This window comes from Labrus mixtus, chromosome 3 (assembly GCF_963584025.1).
Source record: "Labrus mixtus chromosome 3, fLabMix1.1, whole genome shotgun sequence".
In the NCBI taxonomy this organism is placed as follows: domain Eukaryota; kingdom Metazoa; phylum Chordata; class Actinopteri; order Labriformes; family Labridae; genus Labrus; species Labrus mixtus.
The window spans coordinates 18,957,389-18,978,741 of NC_083614.1; the positions used below are offsets into that span (position 1 = coordinate 18,957,389).

The 21,353-nt window shown below is 40.9% G+C and overlaps 1 protein-coding gene across 1 annotated transcript in view; it reads left to right on the forward strand.

Moving 5' to 3' along the window:
* The first annotated feature begins 826 nt into the window (after positions 1-826).
* Positions 827-21,353, forward strand: part of fbn2b (fibrillin 2b) — a 62,120-nt gene continuing 41,593 nt past the window's right edge. The window contains exons 1-6 of the mRNA XM_061033555.1: positions 827-962; positions 4,295-4,617; positions 11,888-11,970; positions 12,092-12,193; positions 17,930-18,025; positions 18,685-18,780. Of these exons, the coding sequence (XP_060889538.1) occupies positions 4,439-4,617; positions 11,888-11,970; positions 12,092-12,193; positions 17,930-18,025; positions 18,685-18,780 (556 nt within the window). The 5' untranslated portion in view covers positions 827-962; positions 4,295-4,438. The remainder of the gene's footprint in view (positions 963-4,294; positions 4,618-11,887; positions 11,971-12,091; positions 12,194-17,929; positions 18,026-18,684; positions 18,781-21,353) is intronic.

Below are 21,353 nucleotides of genomic sequence, written 5' to 3' on the forward strand. Positions count from 1 at the left end.
AACACACAATACCTTTTGTAACTGTGACAATGAATTTTCCTTGAGAACAGGCACACCTACTTAACCTCTGTGTCTCAGCTTATTGAGGTCAAAACCGTCTCTACTCAGGCCCCACATTGACCTGTCTTTGTTTAGAATGGTGGTATCAGCTCAGTAGGTTGAAACACTTGGGATGTGCTCAGCTGTCCTCACCAATATACCACCCAGATGGCCACTCTCAATGTTAACTTCCTATCAGCACTTGTGGCAACAAAGCACAAGGATGTGTCAATCACAGGCACCAGCGGGTTGCTGAGGCAGTAAATAGCAGGACTATTTGACTAGCAAGCGTAAATGTGACGTACTGTGACAGAGTAACTCGCTCTATGCCTTGCTGTGAACTTAATTCATAAATTGACTTTGGTCTTAGGAAACGTGCCACTCATATACTACAATTAAAGTCTTAGTAATATTGTATCTATTGTCTGTAACTGTAATCACAAACCATCATGACCCTATTACCTTTCATGGATATTATTTGTTATCTTGCTGATTTGTCATTGTTGGCTCATTCTCCACAGTCTGATGTTAATGCAAATGATGCATTGCCACCATCAAAGATCGTTTACTTTGGTGAGACCCTTATCTTGTCACTGATGTAGCCCTGAGCAGTGTATTTTTCAGTGGGATGGTGGTAAAGCCATGTTAGCCACAGTGTGAAGGTTTTGCTGCTTGCCCCCCTTGTTATAACAACTCTAGGAGTCTTAAGGAATGTGGGTTTGTCCTGCAGTCCGTTACTACCCCCTCTCCCTCTCTGTCTCTGCCTTTCTCTCTGTCCCCTCCCCTCTCCCAAACAGGGCTTTTCCCTAACTTTTCTCTTTTTCTCACAAGGCTATAGTTCAATTTTGCTTTCTGGAGCACATATCCTGTCTCAAATCCCGACTCTGGGCTCCTCGACGCAAAGACACTCCAATTGTTGCAAGGTATTGTGCGCGTTAGTCATCTCAATCAGGTTATCAATGGCTGTGATTGTGACTATTGTTTCAAAATCCCGTTGTTTCACGGAGGATTATCTCTTTGTATGTATGTATGCTTAATAGACGTGGGTCCACTAATGGGATTCAAAATGCAAAAACGTGGATTAAGTAGTTTGACATTTGTTTCTGAGCAGGTGACAGTAGGAAGTTGCAAATTTACCGGCTCTTTAAGAAAGTGCATGGAAATGAACCGTGCGTGCTAGTCACGCTTTTACAGTTCGGTTGTTCGCCCTGCTAGACTTATCATACAGCGGTTTTCCTGGCGAGTAAAGTGGAATCAAAACATGCTCTGAACTATTCCCCCAGCTGGGATTATCTGGAGTTTCAGATAGCCGGAGATGATGTTGCGTTTTCTCTCCATTCATAAAAGTTGCGGTGACATTTCAATGATGTTTTATTGGGATGAAACATAATTGCCTTTATGTCAGCTTGCCAGATATCTTTAATGTCTTTTGTATTCCTTTTCGGTGGCAGATGGCACTTTTTTTTATAGCGTATAGGAATCCTCGTGTGTAATAGGTCCTCAAAAGTGAAATGTTACTTCATTGTGTTCCTTCATAAGAATGCGCAAACCATCGCACAGTGCACGTTTTTGTGAGCTCATAGAAGCCTAAAGCGGCTGTAAAATGACATGTTGCGCTCAAATGATGCGGTGATACATTTTGAATGCAGGATGCATAATTTACTTGCGGTATTTTGACAGCACAGATTGGAGAAGACATTAAAGAAGAGTACCCAGCGGTAATTGATCAGTCATTTCTTTTGTTCAGCAATGATCCCACCTCCATTTTCTCTGCAAGCTGTGAGAACTTTTTATGTCAAGTTTGAGTGGAAAATGTTTTGTTCTTTAATTACTCAGGCCTTAATTAAGCCTCACCATGGAGAATTTAACTCGTGGTTTACAACTGGAGTTTTAACAGGATACAAAAAAAGAAGTTGTGTGAGGCTACGATAAACACATTTTAAACTTTTATTTGTGTTTTCCTTACTAAAGAAAAGCATGACTTAGGGAACTATTGCAGTTGGTTATTCGAACAGCATGGCCTATGTTTTAATGTCCATATGTCCCTGTTGGTCTTAAAAATTGCTACATGCTCACAAGAGTTCATATATCTGTCATCCATTTAAATTTATCTGAGCCAAGGGGATGTCAGGGACCATATTTATTTTCTTCCCTATGTCCAGCCCAGATATATAATGTTGTTGGCCCCCTGGCTGCATAGCTGGAGGTTGGTTATGCTGAGGTTATGTATCACCAGGGGCCCACAGTTCACTCTTAAACCAGTGGTCTATAATGAGGTGGAGAAAAGAAAATAAACCTCAGGGCTGTCCAGTTCACTTGGACTCTAGATGTTTTTCAAGTTAATATACTTTAATGTAGTTAGGACATGCTTGTAAGACTATAGGCTACATATGGGGTTAGCAAATCCAATATAATTAGATTAAGGGCTTCATAAATCACATAATGAAAAATAACCAGAGTACTTTAATTGTATGCCTTGTATGACTAATTGGTCTATGTTAAAAAATAAATATCCCTATCCCTTTTGTCTTATTGTAACTGATGGAGAGAGATCATTATGAGATGATGGAGCAGCTTTACCTCACCATTTAACCTTCAACCCAATCCACCAACATCCCTTTAGTCTGTCTCTCTGGCTCCCTCTAGGTACAATTCAAGGATTTAAGGCTCCTTTTACCTTTAAAATCACTGCAATCTTTATTTATGGTCCCTTTTCACAGTTTGCATGAATGGTCGAATTTATGGCAGACTACAGATAAACATTAGAAAGTGATACGTTTATTTGTAAGGGAAATGTTTTTGTCCCTTTTTTCAATCGTTATTTGTATAGCACCAATTCATAACAAATGTTATTTCAAGAGACTTTACAAAATGAGCAGGTCTAAACCATTAATCAATTAATTAAAATGTATCCACCATGAGCACAGCACTTGACAACATTTAGAAAAGTAGCAGTGCGGAGAAACTGCTTTTTAACAGGCAGAAACCTCGAGCAGAACCAGACTCATGTGAGTTCACTCAGTTCATTCAGTGTAGGTGTTTGAGTGATAAACCACTTTTGAGGCAGCTTTGAAGTGCAATATAATAAAACAGATTGATGGGGAAAAAAATAAGCGCTTCTATTTCCTTGAATGTTATTTTTTTATTATTCACATCCTATCACATGTGTTTTCTCTTTTGTCAATATAACCCCAAAGCATGTTGCAAAAACAAAACAAAAAAAATCAAATCAGTGGATTTTTCCATTGCAAACCATTTTATTGAAGTTTTCTGGTCACATTTTATTTTCCAAAGGTGGAAAACATAGGAATGATTAACACAAGGGGACAATAGATTTTGGCAGTTAGATACCAGATTCCCAGGGAGGCTATCGGTATAAGAGGGTAGGCCCAATGTCTGCAGTTGCCAGACTATGTGGAAAGCTCGTCTAATTAAGTAGCTTTAACCAGATTACAATAACCAGAAAGTTGCTCATTTAAGTTTAGTAAAGAGTAGCCTAATTGCTAACATAAAGTGTAGTTCATGAAACTCAAGTTAAAATAGTAAGCAAGGCACAAATAATGGCTTGGCAAAATAAAAATGTGTCATGGAAACATTTGTAGACAGAAGTGGGCCCAATGAAAACATAAATGAATAAATTAAAAACGCTTGAAATGTTCGCATATCACATCAAATCTAGTTATCTTTAATAGCTGCAACACTTAGCTGGCATGAGGTAAAAGTCCTAGATAAACAGTTGAATGTTCTTATTTTAAAACAGGCAAATGGATGATACAGTTGAAAGATAGCAGATGAATAGGTAAAATACTGTAGTTTAGCTAGCATAGACTAAAGGAAACAGTCGAAGTTGATAAGTAGAATTAGTTAAAACAGATAAATAGTTTTTATTGAGGCCTAAAAGTAAATGGTAGTTAAAGTATTAACATGTATTTAGTATTAACATTGGCTAAATTTAACATCCATTGTTGAAGTAGTTAGCTTGCACTAGCAAAAAGTGATACAATGCCAAAAAAGTTATCTCAAAGTGATTGCAATTAAGGTAGCCTACTAGCATATGTTAAATGCATTAGCTCTTCAAATAGTAATCAACGAGAGCTAGAATTATGGATAAATGGTGGAAATGGTGCTGAGATATTGGGTAAGATATTAGAAATATTAGAAACGATTAGGCTGATTTAGCCTACCTTCTGCTTTGGTGTAGTAGGAAACATTACTACTATAAGTGCTGCTTTCATCTTGTTTCTTTCCCGTCTAGCCTCTACTTTGGAGTGCTCCCAAGGACTTGGTCTGGATCCAGTTAGATCCATCTACTCAATCTGGGTCCAAACGGAGAATATCGAACCAGAGAGTGAGTGGTGAAACAGAAGCGTTACGGTTTGAGGGATCGCCAGACTAACCAATGGGATCAGGGAAGCTGGTTCAGGTGCTGCTGGGATGGGCAGCGGTGTGCCTTTCAGCTGTCCATGTGGATGGTGTTCAAACTGGGGATGGACCATACCAAGCTAGCCGGTTCACCGGCACTGTTGACCAGAGAGAAGTGCAGCGGGTTCGACGCCGTGGCCAGGAGACATTGAGAGGGTAGGCATAAGAATCTGTGTGTGTTTGTTGATGTGTATGTTTTGCTATATTATACCTATCATATGTTATATTGTGAATTAAGGAAATTGCATTACGTTTGGTTTTGCATACATAACTCAGAACATTAGTAGTTGTGTCTGGAGACAGTTTAAAATATGAAAGTCTCTCCCCTCTGTGCTTGGCAGAAATCTTTGAACTGCTGTGCCTTCTGGGCTGAGGCCAAGCTCATCTTATACCAAATTATTCTGCTGAATACTACCACATTGTTTTCTCAAAACAGCACATGTTCGACCTTAACAGGATGCTTGGCACACTGAAATCCCCAACTGTATTTACAGCAAATTGGTATTTTCATGGGAAAAGGGGAAAAAAAAGCCCTACTTTCTATACATCTCATGATGAGATGATGACTGGAAAGCATGACCCAAATTCCACTGACTGTATTAGTTACAGTAAGCTGGAGAAAGTAGTTCAGGACTGATGTGGGGAGATTGCTTGCCCTAGAGTGTGTGTGGGTAAATATGATCTACCATGTAAGCGTGTGTGTTTTTTAAGGTGTTGTTCATTTGAGTGTGTGTATAGGGGAAATATACAGAAGTGAACCACCGGGTGCACATCACCTCTCACCAGCTGTATGCCATCCCCCTCTCCGTAATTCTTTCTTGCCGTCCAACTGTGTTACCTAAACACCATGAATCTGGGTGTGGTGTATGTAAATGTAGCACAGAGTTCTCACTGTATATTTCACCACTTCTTGAAAAACAAAGGATGTTTTGTTGGGGCAGGTTTTCATGTCTGCATCAGTTATTCCAATCAGAGTCCCATCTGTCCCAACTTATGGTTCCCCTAGTGCCAAGCCACAGGAAATGAGGTATTCGTATCACTGGAGGGGGGTATGAAAAGGGGCATTTATTTCTCTGCTGTAGGTGACAAAGCTGCTGAAGGAATAACAGACGGCTGGAAAAGTGAACGAAACAAAGAAAGCACATAAAAGATGAGAGTAAAGAAGAACAGCTAAAGTTAGATTCAGAAAGAATACGCAAGTGTCAGTGGATTGTATTCAGTTGTTTTAATAGAACAAGGTAGAGTTCACACTGAGCCATGGAGCTAGTGTGTTTTCTCTAAAACGATTTCCATTAAGAAAAATTCTGCTGTGTAAATATAGCCTCTCTTATCACTTGTATGAGTTTATATGGAAGGCGTATTGTATGATTAATAAAGCGTTCTTACTTTACATCAAGATGTATTCAAGAGGCGTTTTTCTACAAAAGTTTAAGCCTGCACAACGCTCTTTTACAGGGAGAGAGTCAAGCAGGAGACGTTTCACAATAGCATATTATTCCCACCAAAACAGTATGTGATTTCATGAAAACATGTAACAAAAGCCTGCAGACTTTTTCCATTACATTGTTAAGTTCTGGAAACACTACTGTGCTAGGAATGAATGCTCTTTCAGTGACAGCTTTGTGTACTAAAGTTAATAGGTAATGAGATTACAGAGCATCTTTGAAGCTCAGGGTATTTTAAGGCTACAGCTCTGTTTGTATGCGGGGCCTAAGGCCAGTTTGAGTACCACAAACCAGAGTTGTTTGACAAAATGTTCGACATCTTCTTGAAAGTTTTCTAGGTGTTCAGTGTTAACTGTCAGTTGAATTAGAAACCATTTGCCATGTGCCACTAAAGGCCTGGCCAAAGCAAATTGGCTTAATGTGTTGAATTTATTTTCAGTAACTGTTGAGGTTCAAAGGCTGGAAACAATCACAGTTGATCTGAAATCGGTCAAAATTAGTCATCTTCATGTGTGCGTGCTTCATCCAACCCCCCATGCAGGGCGAAGACATCACATTTGTTTTCAATGAAAGACAGATCTTTGTTAAACAGGAGTTGTTGGATTTTACTACTTCTCTGTCAACCCATCAAACTTGTAAACTTTGGCTTTTGTCTTGCGTTGAACTGAGTGGACTGTCAGTAACTTAGTATGGCTTTCACAGAGTCTCTGTGTGGGAGATGGAGGGAGGTTAGTTTAATGATGGTCATTATGCTGGCCTTGGGTTGGGGTGCTGTGTTTATTTGCTGGCTAGAACTCCATATCCCCTGGTCTGTCTCTGCTAGTGCTGAGTCTGATGCTGACTGACTCTGATTTATTGGCTACCACTGCAGCCTGGCATCTGTCCACTCAAGGGCGGTAACTTATCAAACCTGAGGCTGGCTGGCTGACCTGCTTTACTTGATGGCTGATTGACTGTCTGGTTAGTAATACAATAGAAAGAAAAGAGACTGATAATTATTTCTTTTTAAAGGAGTTGAACAATTATAGTTTAATAAAATGTATTGCATGTTGGAGTTGGAGAGTAATGCCAACCTCTTCTTCTCAAGCCGCCCACATTATTAACTTAACCGAACTTGGCCAAGCTTCACCCAGCTCTGTCTTGGATGCTGACTGACTTGGCAGACTGGCAGTCGCATAGCAGGGAATTACATTGAGCCATTCATGTCCCTTCAAGGATAATGTCAATACCACCCCGATGGCCCGAATGGGGACTTGAGTTTACTGTCTGCCTTGTCTAATGCTTCATTTGAAAGGGAAAAATTTAATTTCCTGATTTTACATGTCACAGGACAAACCTTCTTACTTCAAACAAACAGTTTAAGTGTTTTGGGGACAGAAGATGGAAAATGGACCTACAAAAAAAAAAAGCTCATGAAGGATTTATATTTGGAATCAGTGAACATTTGCCAGTTTCCCTTTCTGTATTACGTGCATTAGGTTCCATTTTAGTTTTTTATGAGTCTGCATTTAATGCTGATTGTACGAGCTGGCTAAGACTTAGCCGTAAAGTTGGGATTATCTTGGACAGCTGATTGGCATGTGGTTTATTTCTAAAGCAGCTTCTACTTAATGTCTGACTGTATCAGTTTAATTTCTTAATTTGACATTTCTGGAAACTAACATTTTTGCAGTCATTAAGGCTTGTAGAGATCACGTGAGCTGATCCATTTTCAGAGCTTTGGTTCATTTTCAATAACCTCCTATAAATCTGATGAATGGCAGGTTATTATAGCTCTAAAACACAAAAGTCAGCTTTCCTCAAATCCTTTGAATACAGAACAATCTTGGTTTTATTGAAGCAGAACTGATAAACAGATATCCTGTGTGGTGATTTTGTGGTAGACCACAGTTTAAGTTATTGTGCTATACAGCGATTTCTCCTGATAACTTCCCACAAAACTTCAAAATTACATGATTTGCTTTCCGTTTTGTAAATGCCAATAATCACTCAGTCGTTATCTTTTTCGTCTTTCTCTAATTGCAGCTCAGTTTAAATTCTTTAAAGGCACGAGTCTCTCCATCTTTAAAGCCTGTCAGAGATGAAATACATCTACTACACTAAGCTTACAGCTGTCATCTTTTTTCTAGATTTAATATAACTGTTTCTTTTTTGTGAGATGACTCCTTTATTATATTTCACAAAAAAGTTTTTCCCTTACAGTGATGAGATGCAAGTGAAGTATTCAAAAACTGTAAACTTAAAGTAAGCAGGAGTAACAACCAAAATGAACTACATAACTGCACACCACACTCTGTTATCATCCCAAGGCCTAGATCTGATCATAGATCTGATAATAGATCAATAGGCCCAGGTGTTGCTAGAGGCAGCCATACATAAGGGTTTAGCCACAGGGAGTCAGATACCAGGCAGGTGACCTTTAACCTCTGACCAGTACACTGACATACATATATACATACACAGACATAAACCCCTGACCTGAGACCCTGGAAACTGTGAACTTCTGCTCTCTGTCTTCATGGAAACAGGCTGTCTGTAGTCATTTTGCATGCCTGCTCGCTGCTGACCTTCCTTGTATGTCAGTGGAGGCCGGCTGCATTGAACTGCCTTAACCCTTTAACCCTTGAGATTCCTGCTGGTGAAGATGACTCTCAGGACAGCTAAAGTTATATAACGTTGATCATTTTGTAGTTTGTAATTCAACAAGACACACTCTTTGCTTATAACCTGACGGGAGAACAAACTATCGTTACAACGGAAAAACCTGTGTCTAACAATTGCTCGAGTAATCTTTTAATATTATTTTTATTTTAATGACATGCACCATAAACAGATTATGAAACTTGATTTAAAAAATATTTTTACACAGTTATGGTTAATATAGTTTTTCTTTTTGGCCATGTCATAAAATCTCTATCAAACTGACTCCCCCTTCCTCTAAACTCTGTCTACATTATCCTTGTTTCCGTCACTCTTCATATTTCCCCTTGGATGAGGTGGCAGCCATGTTCCTTTTATTGCAATTAATGGCAGTTAACGAGCGATCCACGACCCGGGAGGCGACTTCAAAGGCAGCGCCACGGCCACAGAAGAGTTAATCTCCTTTAGATTGAGCCCTGAGAACAGTAGGACATTTCAATATTGGGGAAAACTCCTGGGGCTTAAACTGCTGTTTTTTATGGCTGTCTTTCATTCTGTTTTACTTCAGTTCATCCTCTAAAGCCTCCTCTCTGTGATAGGGGACCAGGCACTGACCTAGAGGAAAGACTGAGGGAGTGGGGAGAGAAGAAGAATAACAAACTAGAGCTCCTCAGGGTCAGACCAGTGTAATCCTCCATATATTGACATCCTTAAGGTTTCAAACAGTGGAAAATCTGCAACGCTTTAAGGAGAAATAGACCAGGGGAAGAGGTTGAGTTCACTGCTCATTAAGTTTTGGAATGCTGATGTCTCACATATGCATTTCTGAAGTTTTTTCAAAACTCTCTTTGGTTTGTGTATTTGACCCAGAAATTCAACCCCCACCAACGGTCCAGCCTCTTCTTGCTTATGCTGCCTTCTCCTTTGTTTCCATATATCAGTTTTCCGCTCCCACTTCTCCTCCTGCTTCCTTCTCTTCTTAACATAAAGTTGTTTTGCTTTCCCTCCCACTGATCCCCTGTTCCTGTCCCACCATCCTGTCTTCTCTCCCCCCACCCGCAATTCCACTTGAGCTCTTCACACTTTCTCTCCAAAACCAACCGTCATGTTTGACTCTCCCTTAGAACCCAATGCTCTTGTCCTTTCTCCCCTTCCTGTTTTATTTTTATCCTCCCTTTTTGTCTGCTAATGTCGCCTGCGTAAATGTCATCTCGTCTGCCTGCCCACCTGTTTATCTGTCTCTTTGTGCCATCTGGTAATGTGTTTGGAGGTGGTCATGCTCTCCATCCATCAGAGATTTAAACCCCAGCTGTCAACTCTCTGGGGAGGGAGACGAGGAGAGGAAGTTTCAAATATAAGGAACTTTAGAATTTCACAAGAGTTAATAGTTCATTTCCCACTTTGCTTCTTTTCTTTAATCGAGACTTCAAATCGTACACAAATCAGCACAAATACATTTGCTACATTTTAGTACCAAAATGATGGTAATATATTTGATGTACAATCTATTGACTCAAACGTTTAGTTGAACGTGATGTGAGCACATAACTAAAGTAAAGTCTATCATGTGACTCTGGAGGGAGCTCTGCAAAGTCAGATCCTGATGAGAGTCATAATGATGTCATGGGGATTAACTTCAGTTCAGTCTTGGAAAACATCAGCTATGGCCGGACAATGATTTAGCCTCTGGAGGTTACGGCCAATATTCCTTCCACTCCAACTTCCAGTGCAGCCAGTAGATATCTGAATAACTGATACCAGATATCTGGGCCCAAACTTCCTCTTCAGTGCATTGGTCATGTTTACAGTCCCACTAGCAACCTGAGAGAAGTGAAGAGATCAAATCATGGCTGGATTTTGCTTTGAAATGGCAAAATTATGTAGGGGTTCATAGAGGAACCAAAAAAAATAGTCAACTCAGAAACCTGATTGGTCATTGGACTACAAAGAGCCAATAAACAGATACTGTTCCTGTGACCAAAAATCTGAATCTGTTTCTAGAAAAAAACAAGATTTAAAATTGAAACTTTGATTGTTTAAAAAAAAAACATGATTGTTGTACAATTTTTAACATGGCTAAACTTGATATATGAATTTAACAGGCAGTGAATGTCTTTTGAAAGAGAGTAATTATTGGAAATGTTAAACTAAGGATATTACGTCTTCTTTTAATCTGTCTATCACAGCTCCTAAAACTCTGTGGCAGTAAAATACGTATGCTGGGTATCCTTTTGAGTGCTTGACGAGTTGTTGTCTGATTTTACTGCTCCTTGGTCACCGTCAGAAAACACTGTGTAATCTAGCATGACTTTAAACAGTAATAAATAACATCCTGGGCTGGGGGTAGAAATTGCCTCGACCAGAAAGATGTGATCCCTGTGTTAAATGACTTTACCATGAGCATCTGGATCAGACTTTATCCCAATTTACCAAACTGTGGTCCCTTAGTCATGCCAACAGAAAATGCAAGAAACTAACCACCAACACAGATGACGACGGATAGACCCGTCATTATATGCTTTCAAAGGTCACTAAGGATATCATTAGTACCACCACATTGTTGGAATCACTTCAGCTTGTTAAACAGCTTGCAGGGATAAGTCTTGGTGTGGTTCACTTGAATTTACACTCTGAATCAAGCACACTTCTTTATGGAAATGGGTTTTGTGATTAATGCAAGTTTAGCTTATAAATGTATGTTTTAAATAAACGGAGTTTTAAGTGTAAGAAAAACTAAAGTGCTTTAAGCATTAGCTTGTAGCACAGCAGCCAAAGTCAGTCCCACTGCATGTTTATGACTGTGCTTGTGCATGTGTGAGCAGAGGGCAAGTCATCCTCAGATGTGGTATAGCCATCTCCTATGTGGAAAATGTGTGGCTAACCTGTCAAGCCAATCGACTGCTCCATAAGTTGTGATGAATCTTACATCTGTCAGACAGGGTCAAAGTTCTCTGCAGGCTGGGGCGATGAAGGGGGGCAGGCTTGGATGCTTGCCAGAGAACAGGACAGCCAGTCATGGAATTTAGGAGAAAGTAGGACTTTATACATCCTGTCCCTGCAAGTTTTAATTCAGCCTTGAATGAAAACAAAATGCTTCTCCTCGTGCTGTTGGCCCCTCGCATTTCCTTTCCCTCCCCCCCCATTTCTGAAAACATCTCCATCCACCACCCGAGGAGGCTTTCTATCAAAGTTTGTTTCGTTTCTGAAAGCAGAGGCCTTGCAGGTCTAAGGCAGCCCAGTAAATAACTCATAGCTGTATCCTTTTTTTTAAAGGTTTTAACTAAAAATGTTTGGTAGGTCTTGATACACAGTGAGTTTGCTTGTTTTTTTGTCTCTGTCAGGCCCAATGTGTGCGGCTCTCGCTTCCATTCATACTGCTGTCCCGGCTGGAAGACTCTGCCGGGAGGGAACCAGTGTATCGTTCGTAAGTTCCGCCATCCTTAAATCCTCTTTCATATGACACCACAAATAAAAATGAATTAGATTTCAAAAATAGCCAAAGACATGAAAACTGTTCACTCAAAGTCCTCTTCTTCTCTATCCAGCTATTTGCAGGAATTCATGTGGCGATGGCTTCTGCTCCAGACCAAACATGTGTTCCTGTTCGAGTGGCCAGCTCTCTCCCAGCTGTGGAGCAGCAGCAGGAGGTTAGTAACTGTGCCCTTATCACACACACACTGAAGTTTCATCATACCCATAATGCAAGATCTTTTTTGGTGCTAGCAAGCTATCTTGATAAATCAAAACACACAAGAGAAAAATCTCTTGTCTATTTCAACAACTGCTTTTGTAATATTACTTTTCTAAAGTCTGATGCTGTTCAATTTTCCAAACTCTAATTGGCTATGAGCAATACTTTTAGAAATAGCACTGCTAATTGTAGTATTTAATCTTCTGCTTTTTCACAGTTTAAACAAATGGGAATTTAATGTGTCATTTAATAATCATCATAGTTATGTTGGACTGACCAATGCTGGCTTTTCCCCCCAACAACTGTCATTATCCTAAGCTAAGCTTATTATTGGCTGATAGCTGCAGCTTTATCTTTGCTGGACAGATGTGATATCTGTTTGATTGAATCAGTGTGTTTCCCAAAAAACATAAACGCCATGTCTCTCTAACACCTGACCTACAGCAGATAACCATCAGTCCCATACAATCAGAAAAATCCAGCACATCATTGTAGAGTAAAGGATAGAAATGGTTTATTTCCACTATTCTTCCAAATGACCCCGAGCCTGACTTCATTCCCCTGTGCTCACCGTGTTAAGTGGCCCAAACGACTGATGAAATGATAGCGCCTGTAACACCGAGCTGTTTTAGTTCCCACTCATCCAATTGCTCGGCTATTTTCCAGATGTTAGGGATCCACCCTTCTTTCATGGGAGCCAGAATAATACTGTTGCCAGTATAATAGTTGTGTATTGAGTCCCAGGCCTGCAGGTCATAGGGTTTGTCAGGATTAAAGTAGAGAGTCTGGCTGCCCGAGCTCAGTCTGCTGAGTTTAGTTACAGACCACTCAAGATGTGTGTGTGTGTTTGGAGTAGAGTCGAGTGAGATGTTTCAATGCATGTGTGTGAAATCACGTTTTCCTACTGAGATTAGTTCAGTGTGTGCAGGGTTTAAAATATGAAGTTAATACGTACTGTACATGCAGAAAAACATAGTTGTCAATAATGCAAAGTATGTGTCAACGTGTGTTTAAGAAGCGTGCAAAGTGTTCAGCTTCTCTGCGCTGGTTGGCAAAAGTCGGCTCGTCAGTCACACCTGGCCCGTGCCAGACTCTTTACACATGCTCACATTCCAATAAGCCTGCTAATACACATTTTATTTGCAACACTGACAGACACATAGATATGCACAGATGCTCATACTCTCATTTAAACAGACATGTTTTTTTTTTTTAAATATTGTTTACACTCATCACCTGGCTGTTATCAGGAGGCTCTCTTCCAGACATAAGTAAATGTGACCGTTAGGCAGAGGAAGGGCACGGGTCAGATGGAGGAAAAAAACGACCTTTGACCTGTATGGCAGGGGTACGCACAGATCTTCTGCAGAGTCAGGGCTTTGGCAAGAGCTGTAAAAATAATGTGCCTTAAGGACAGGCATGATGCAAGAAAGTTATTAAGTGATAACTTAGAATAAAAGCTCAGTAGAAACTCATCAGGCTCAGGCTGTGATTCTCAGCTTTTCTCAGAAATGTTTCGCTTGGCTTGTCTGTACATTTATAGGCAGTGGAGGGAAAGTAAACAACTGGCATACTGCAGGATCTGGATGATAGCTTTACTGTTATATTATAAGTAAATAAGATATATTTAAGAGTGAATCAGTGCTAAAGACCTTCCTCTGACCTCTCTGGCAGCTTTCAGAAGGTGCAGATGTCAAGCAGCTTTATGACCAGAGGTAACATACACCTATCAGTGAATGCTATGGAATAACTCAAAGTTACTGTGGCGGTCTTTTTACTCAAAATTAAAATACTTTGCCATCTCTCATAATCAAAAAAATTACTTTAACTCTGCTAAACTTTGAAATGCAACTGACTGAGTGTTCACTGTCTCTGGAAGTACACTCCTGAACTCTTCTGTGTGGAAATCTTTGATATTCTTGGATGAGATATTCCCGATCATTTTCTCTCCATTTGAGACTTGGTTATTAAGCTTTGTGTTGTGATTAAAGTCCCAATAGAGCCACACTTACTGTTTTAGGTATGTATTCAACATATTAATGAGCTAAAAATTGTTTTCTCAACATTATCTGTCTCAGAGGATTCAAGGCCTTGCCAGGAGAAGGCAAACACTCCTCATTGGAGATCTTGTCTTCCAAATGTGTTAACTCCCAAATTTAGCTTTTGGAGAGATTCCACCTTTCCGCAGGATAATTCAATGCAGTTGGGAACAAATTGCAGCTCTAGAAGATCCGTTTGGTAACGCCAATTTAATTTAATTATGCAGGCTAATTCTAGCACCCTGGTCTACTGGGTTAAAGTTAGCATATTTATGTCTCCGTCTTGTTTGTGGAATGCAGAGGTTTGAATAAATCAGCTACATGTTGAATGCTAAATGTAATCCACATCTCTGTGTTGTGTCCACACGGACAAAACATTTTTTTTTAGCCAATAAACGAGTCAGTGTTGCTTTGGGTAGCCTGGCAGAAGATTAATATTTCCTGAAGTAGAAAAAAACAAAACCTTTTCGAGAGACAATGTTGCCTTGTAACTGCTCATTTAGCGATAACCTGGAGTTACACGTCAGTTTCCAGACAACAAGGGTTCACGCTGTAAGTCAACCTTGTAATAAACCCGCCGGCAGTTTAGGGCAGAGCAGCTGTGCTCAGTATCGTACAGGGTCATCTTTATAACCTTGTCTTCCCATAACCATAATTACTAAATTATTACCACTGACGTTCTTTCCCTAATGTTGAGAAACAGCTGTCCCTAGACTGACAGGCTTCCACCTGCTGTTCAGAAGGAGCACCGGTATGTCCTGGGAAAGCAGAGAGAGTCAGTTTTAATTAGAAACTTTGTCGCTTCTGATCCATCTTGACCATTAAGTTTTCTAGCAAAAGAAGCTCTAATGTGCCAGTTGAATTGATGATGTGTTTGAGGTACAGAATTCCCTGAGCTGAAACAAATGAACTGTGACTTTCCTAGAATGGAAAGAAACCTTTGCATTTGACTCTCAAGCTGCTTCTACAGCATCTCATGCAGCTTTCTGTTTCACTGCATCATCCATCCGTGCTGAAAGTATGGCTGACTTGTCACTGGTCCCTTGGGTGTGTGTAAATCAGGACAAAAAACAGCTTTAAAGCTCTTCAGTTTTCCATCAGACACACGTGTACCTGCACAAACACAGACACACACATATACACACAAACCTGGCCTTCCTGTGTTTCGCAGCCCCTCGTAAAAAACACCCAGATGTGAGCAGCTCACCAACGACACTAACGGAATACAGAGGTGCATTGTGGTCCACAGACCTTCACCCAGCTTGACGCCTGAAAGATTTAGACGCACACACACACACATATGCGCATGCATGCACAGACACTTCCATTTACATATACATACAAATCCCCAAACCCTGCATGTTGCTTTGCAGGTGCAGTTCTCCAGGCACAGGTCATTGGGTCATTTCTCCACCTGTGGGGGATGAAGTGTCATTAGTAGGGGGAGTGAAGGGTGAAGCTTCCCAGTGAGGTCATCTCCTTCCATCTCTAGAAGTGCTTGTTTGCTTCCTCCTTCTCCTATTTAGTTCCTGGGTAAAAAATAAAAGTAAGCCAACAGAATCTTTGCAGCATCTGATTAGTCTTTTTTACCGAGGGCCAAAGGGTTTAGTGAATATAATCTCAAACATAGACTCTTAGTGTGTCACAACATCTCAGATGTAGCCAAATCTGTTTGTATTTGACCTATTAAAAACACTATAAATGAGGTGCAGGGGTTTGTTGACAAATGTAGGAGTTTACCTAACATGCCCTCAGCTTTGGGGGAGTAGGGATAAAAACAGTCTGGAACTGCTTTCTTCGTGCACTGTTTCATGGCAGGAAAAGCAGCAATCACTGACTGCAATCATTATTCATGCTTCACACCGCTGCGCCTGTTGTTGGCCTCAAATGAAGGAAGGGCCTTAGAAGCGAGCGCACTGTACAGCGCTAACCTCATGTGTTGAACAGAGCTCAGGTTGAAACGTGAGAGGAAGCCCCATGAGAGTGAATGAGAAGAAGGGTGAGAAGAAGAGAGACAGCACACTAAAGCACAGAACCTATTAACCCAGTCTGTCCTAAAGTTTCAGACTGTTTGCTTTCATTTATCACCTTATGTTGCCATGAGACATAATCCAGACAATAAAAAGTCTCTGCCAAATGTGTGCACACTCTGCTAAGTGTTTCACAGCAGACAGTTAACTGTACTGGACTTGCACGGAATGAATGGAGAAAATTAAAGCTCTATTGACAAATTCAGTGAATAACACCTCAAACTTTCATTCACTGAAACTACACAAGGTTCACATCCAAGATTCGTGCGATTGTTCTTTGACTCATGTAAGTGAAGTCTGCTGTGTAAGCTGACAGTCATGCTGGTGTGCCTGATCTCAATGAAAAGCTACCTAAAGAGTATATTCACTCATCATGACTCACACAAGTCATATTTAGTGTGTTTGGGTACAGTCAGAATAAGTGGGTGGATTACAGTGGTTGAAATGCCTCCTGTTGGCAAAGTGTGCAAGCTTCCAAAGTCTCATCAGGCAAAGTCAGATACGGGGGAAGCTCAATCATTTCCTCCACATGCATGCCAGAGATTTTACTGAGAGAAAGAGACACAAACAAGCAGATGGAGAGAGAGAGAGGGAAGGAGGAAATTAATGTTGAACTCACGGTTAAGGTACAGACAGAAGGGCATGAAAGGCACTGAGGGAGTAGGCAAAAGTGGAGGAGGAAGACAAATAAAAGAGACTAAGGGACCTTAAAATACCCTCTTAAGCCAGAATGAAAGTGGAAAGAGGATGTGAGGAAACATCAAGAGAACACAGATCTCTATCATACAGCGCTGAAGGTGTGCCCTCCCGTCTTGTGTTCTGTAAAATGCTCGCTCAGCATTAAGCTGCCCGTCTGCCAGGAACACCAATTAGTTTTCCTGAGTGCTGCTTCGATGTGTTTGAGACTGTCAGATTGGCCTTCTCACAGTCTGGAGTAGAAGTCTGCCACCTAGGAGGCTCCTATTTCACATCATTATACCTGAAACATCACAGCATTTAGGTTTTTCAACTGCTTTTCAAAATTACACCTTTTCTCTCCTTTAGATTTTCCCCTCGGTGCATCCTATTTAGAGGTTCAAATTTGCCAGTATGCCTTACTCCCCCCCCCCCCCCCCCCCCCCCCCCCATTCTCTCTTAGCCCCCTCACCTAGTTTCCTTCTCCTCTCAGCAAATTCCTGAGCGAGTGACTGACTGTAGCGTACAGCTGGCTCGACTTATTGCCTCCCCCTGTCTGCTAGATTAGCTTTGGTTTTGTGGCCTGGGGGCTTTTGAGTCTTGTCTGTTGATCTGAAGCTGCCAAAGAAACACCAGCATTGTGCAACCCCAAGTGGATCGGAAAAAAACTTAATGTGTTTAATTGTCCATAAATATTTAACAATTTGGTGTTTGCGATGGCCTTTTTGATGGGGACCAATGTAATGAAGCAATCTACCGAGTTTGACCGAGCGATCAAATAATGCTTCCATTTCCTGTCTGTAAAGTGAACACGTGGTTTATCATATCAATAAATGCTTTTGAATAAAATCATTTTTTAACTTTAACTGTTCTCATTTGTCTCTCCATCTTTCTTTGTGCCCTTTCCTCTCATCACCCAACCCCCGCACCCTTTCTTCTCCCCTACAGTTCAGTCCTGTAACGTTAGATGTATGAACGGTGGCAGCTGCGCAGAGGACTCGTGCTCCTGCCCCAAAGGCTACACAGGCAGCCACTGTGGACAGCGTGAGTATATGCTGCTGCAAAGTCAGCACACCGGGGATGAGTGTGTGTGTGTGTGTTTGGGGGGAGTTAGTTGTACTGTCACCTGCCAGTGTATGTAGTATAGGCAGCAGATGTCTTCTTGAAGTTACAAAGTGAGGTAGAGGGGTGCTGATGGCCTAGCGGTTAGGTCGCGCCCCATGTGGAGATGCTTCAAGCGGGCAGCCAAGGTTCAAATCCTCATTCCCCTAATCTCTCCCAATGTCCTACTCTATCCACTGTCCTATGTCAAATGAAGACAAAAGCCGAAAATAAATCTTGAAAAAAAGTCAGATAAAAACTACAAATTGTCCAAACTTTGATAGACTTAGTCATATTTCTGTCTCTGTGTACGCATAATTTACAAAGTTTGATGTGCAGGAGATTTAAGTTAGTCCAACTTTTGCTGATTTTTAACAAATGCATGAGGCTTATTTTCTAATTTAACCTTGGGGCATGGTGTTTAGTGTTGTTAATGTGTTTTTTTATGCAAATACAAAGAATGTTCATGTTTTTGTGATTTAAAGGTGATGTCAGGTGAAGCTTTGTCAAAATCAGTGTTAGTCTGTGAAAGAGAGAAGTGAAAGAATGCAAAATAGAGTGTTACCCCTTTTAATCAAACTGTTTTCTTCTGTCTCCCTTAGCTGTGTGTGAGAACGGCTGCCAGAACGGTGGCCGCTGCATCGGACCCAACAGATGTGCCTGTGTCTATGGTTTCACTGGCCCGCAGTGCGAGAGAGGTGAGAGCTCATGCTCTTTTCTATGCTTTGCAATTAATAATCTCCTGTCCTCCTATTCTTCTGTCTTACTGCTAGTCTATGAATATATCATAGAAGCCTGCTGGTATCTGCTATGAATCGGTGCTATACAAATAAAAATTGATTGAATGATTGATTGATTGATCATCAATTGATGATTGATGGTACTAGTCCTGGCTTGGTATTTTAGATGGAAAACCAAAGGGCGCGGAAAAAGTTTACATGGCAATTGACATTTTTTATGATTGGCTCTTGTAGTATTTTTGGCTAGTTTTTGGTAGCTTGTGTGCATTCCAAATATAGTTTTTGTCAGCAATTAAGTACTATTATATTCATTACCCATGAATTATGACCTCAACTACTGTGATTAGTACACCAAGTTTCTATTTGCAATATAGCTAACATTTATTTAAACAGTAAATGCTGCTTTTACACTAGATGTCACGTTCACCCATTCACACAACATTAACACACTGATGGCAGAGGCTGTTATGGAAAGTATCCGTCAGTATTAACTTAACCCATTCATACCCATACATGGACACGCCGTTGGTTTTGCCCCTTGGGAGTGATTAGGGATTTGATTCAGAGTCTCGCCCAAAGACACTTTGACCTGTGGCTGCTGAACTGGTGATTGGACCCTCGACCTTCTGGTTGAGAGACGACAGACTCTACCACCTCTGCCCCCATATCTTTAGCTGGGCTTAAAAAACCTACTCAAGCTTGTGGTTCGACCAAGCCAGGATTGTTTGGCCAGGATGGTAGAGCATTTCAGTTTGGAGGGGTGGTAAACCATGGTGTGCTTTTTTTATCAATGCACTCCCGTCCCACACACACACACACACTCTAATGTTAAGGATGATATCAAACAAGAGAGGCTTTGATGTGGCCTTGAGTGTTCCTCCTATCAGTCCAGACATACACTGTTGGATTGTGACCTCAGTGCTTGATTAGCGTTCAGGCTCTGCTAACGTGGATGACTTCATTCAGTCAGCTCAGACAGACTGTGGGTGTTAGGCTCCTTAGCTTTGAACAGAGACCTGAGCTATGTGTGCAGTGGGTGGGAAGTGATGGCAGGGTGTTGGAAGTCGGTGCTACAGTCTAGTGGCAGATGAAAAAATGAAATGAAGGCCATGCTTAGTTTCTGATCACCTCAGCTGACCTTTACACCCTCAAATATTCTCTTTTCACTGAACTCATCTTTCTGTAACCCTCACCCTGCTCTTACCTACATTAAGGTGAAGGAAGTTCTCGGCCTATAATTATACTCAGCTCATTCTTCTCAGCCTTTCTTCCACATTCCTTTTCACATCTGTATACTTGTGCAAAAAACACCTATAAACGCTCTCCTTCTTCTGTCTCTTAATATTTCTGTTCCTACTTGGCTGAATCTTTCTTTCTCTGGTCTTAATTTTTCTTCATGCTCACTTGTGTTTATACGAGGGTTTTAATGAGGATTCCACTTCAACTCAATCTGTTACACATTTCTTGCCGTCTTCCTCATATCCTCCCTCATCTTATTTCCTCAGCTAAACTCTGGGGTCTTGTTTTCATGGAAAATACAACATTTTGGTGGTTGAGTTTGTCATAGGGAGCCTAAAGACAGCTGGAAATAAATACCCCCCATGTCCAATCCCCCTCACAACCCAACATCCCCACTGCACTATCAGAAAAAAACCTCTTGGAGAGTGATTGTCTCCACTTCCTGATGAGGAGTGGAACAAGGTAGGTAGACGAGAGAGGGCGAGAAAGAGAGAGAGGGTGGAAAGGAGGGGAGCAGGGGGAAAGAAGGGAGGTACAGGGGGAAAATAAAAGTGGTCTACCCAGCTCTGTAGACAACGCCTGGTAGAGGGAATAAAAAACACACTGAATGTTGGAGAAAGGAGAAAATACATTTCAATCAGTTTGTCAGTGTATTCTATAAAATGCTTTAAAGAGAAAAGGGAGATGGACATTTTTTCAGATGAACCACATACTTTATAAGGAATCAGATAAGTAGCACCAGAAATACAGATTATCATTACAAACACATGTTGGATATGGGAATTAAAAATGGGAACACAATGTTTGGATTAAATAGCTCCGATTAATGATTTTTCACTTTAGTTGTGACTTCAGCTTCGAGGTCATGCAGGAAATTTGAAAATGTTTCAATCCATTGGCCAGAAAACATTTAAACAGAATTCTTCACACACTGTCAGTAAGAAACATCATTTTTGATTGCAGGGACTAAATATCCTCTGAGATATGCCACAATTGATAAATGAGCAGTACATATCCCTAATATTGAGTTTGGCCTGAAAAGGATGGAGCGGCCTTTCTGTAACCTTTGCTGGTCACATGGCTCCGCTTGTGGTTGACAGATTGAGTTTGAGTCCATGAGTCAGTAGATTTACAGTGTGATTCAGTAAGAAGATATCTGGTGAACTGTTACTATGAAAGCAGTGAAAGTAAACTAGTATGAATTGGCTGCGTGGAGTCATGGGAATCCGCTAAGTGTTTGTGGTTTGTGTGCACGTGTGGCTGTTTGTGCACTGCATTGTGTGCGTGTGCTT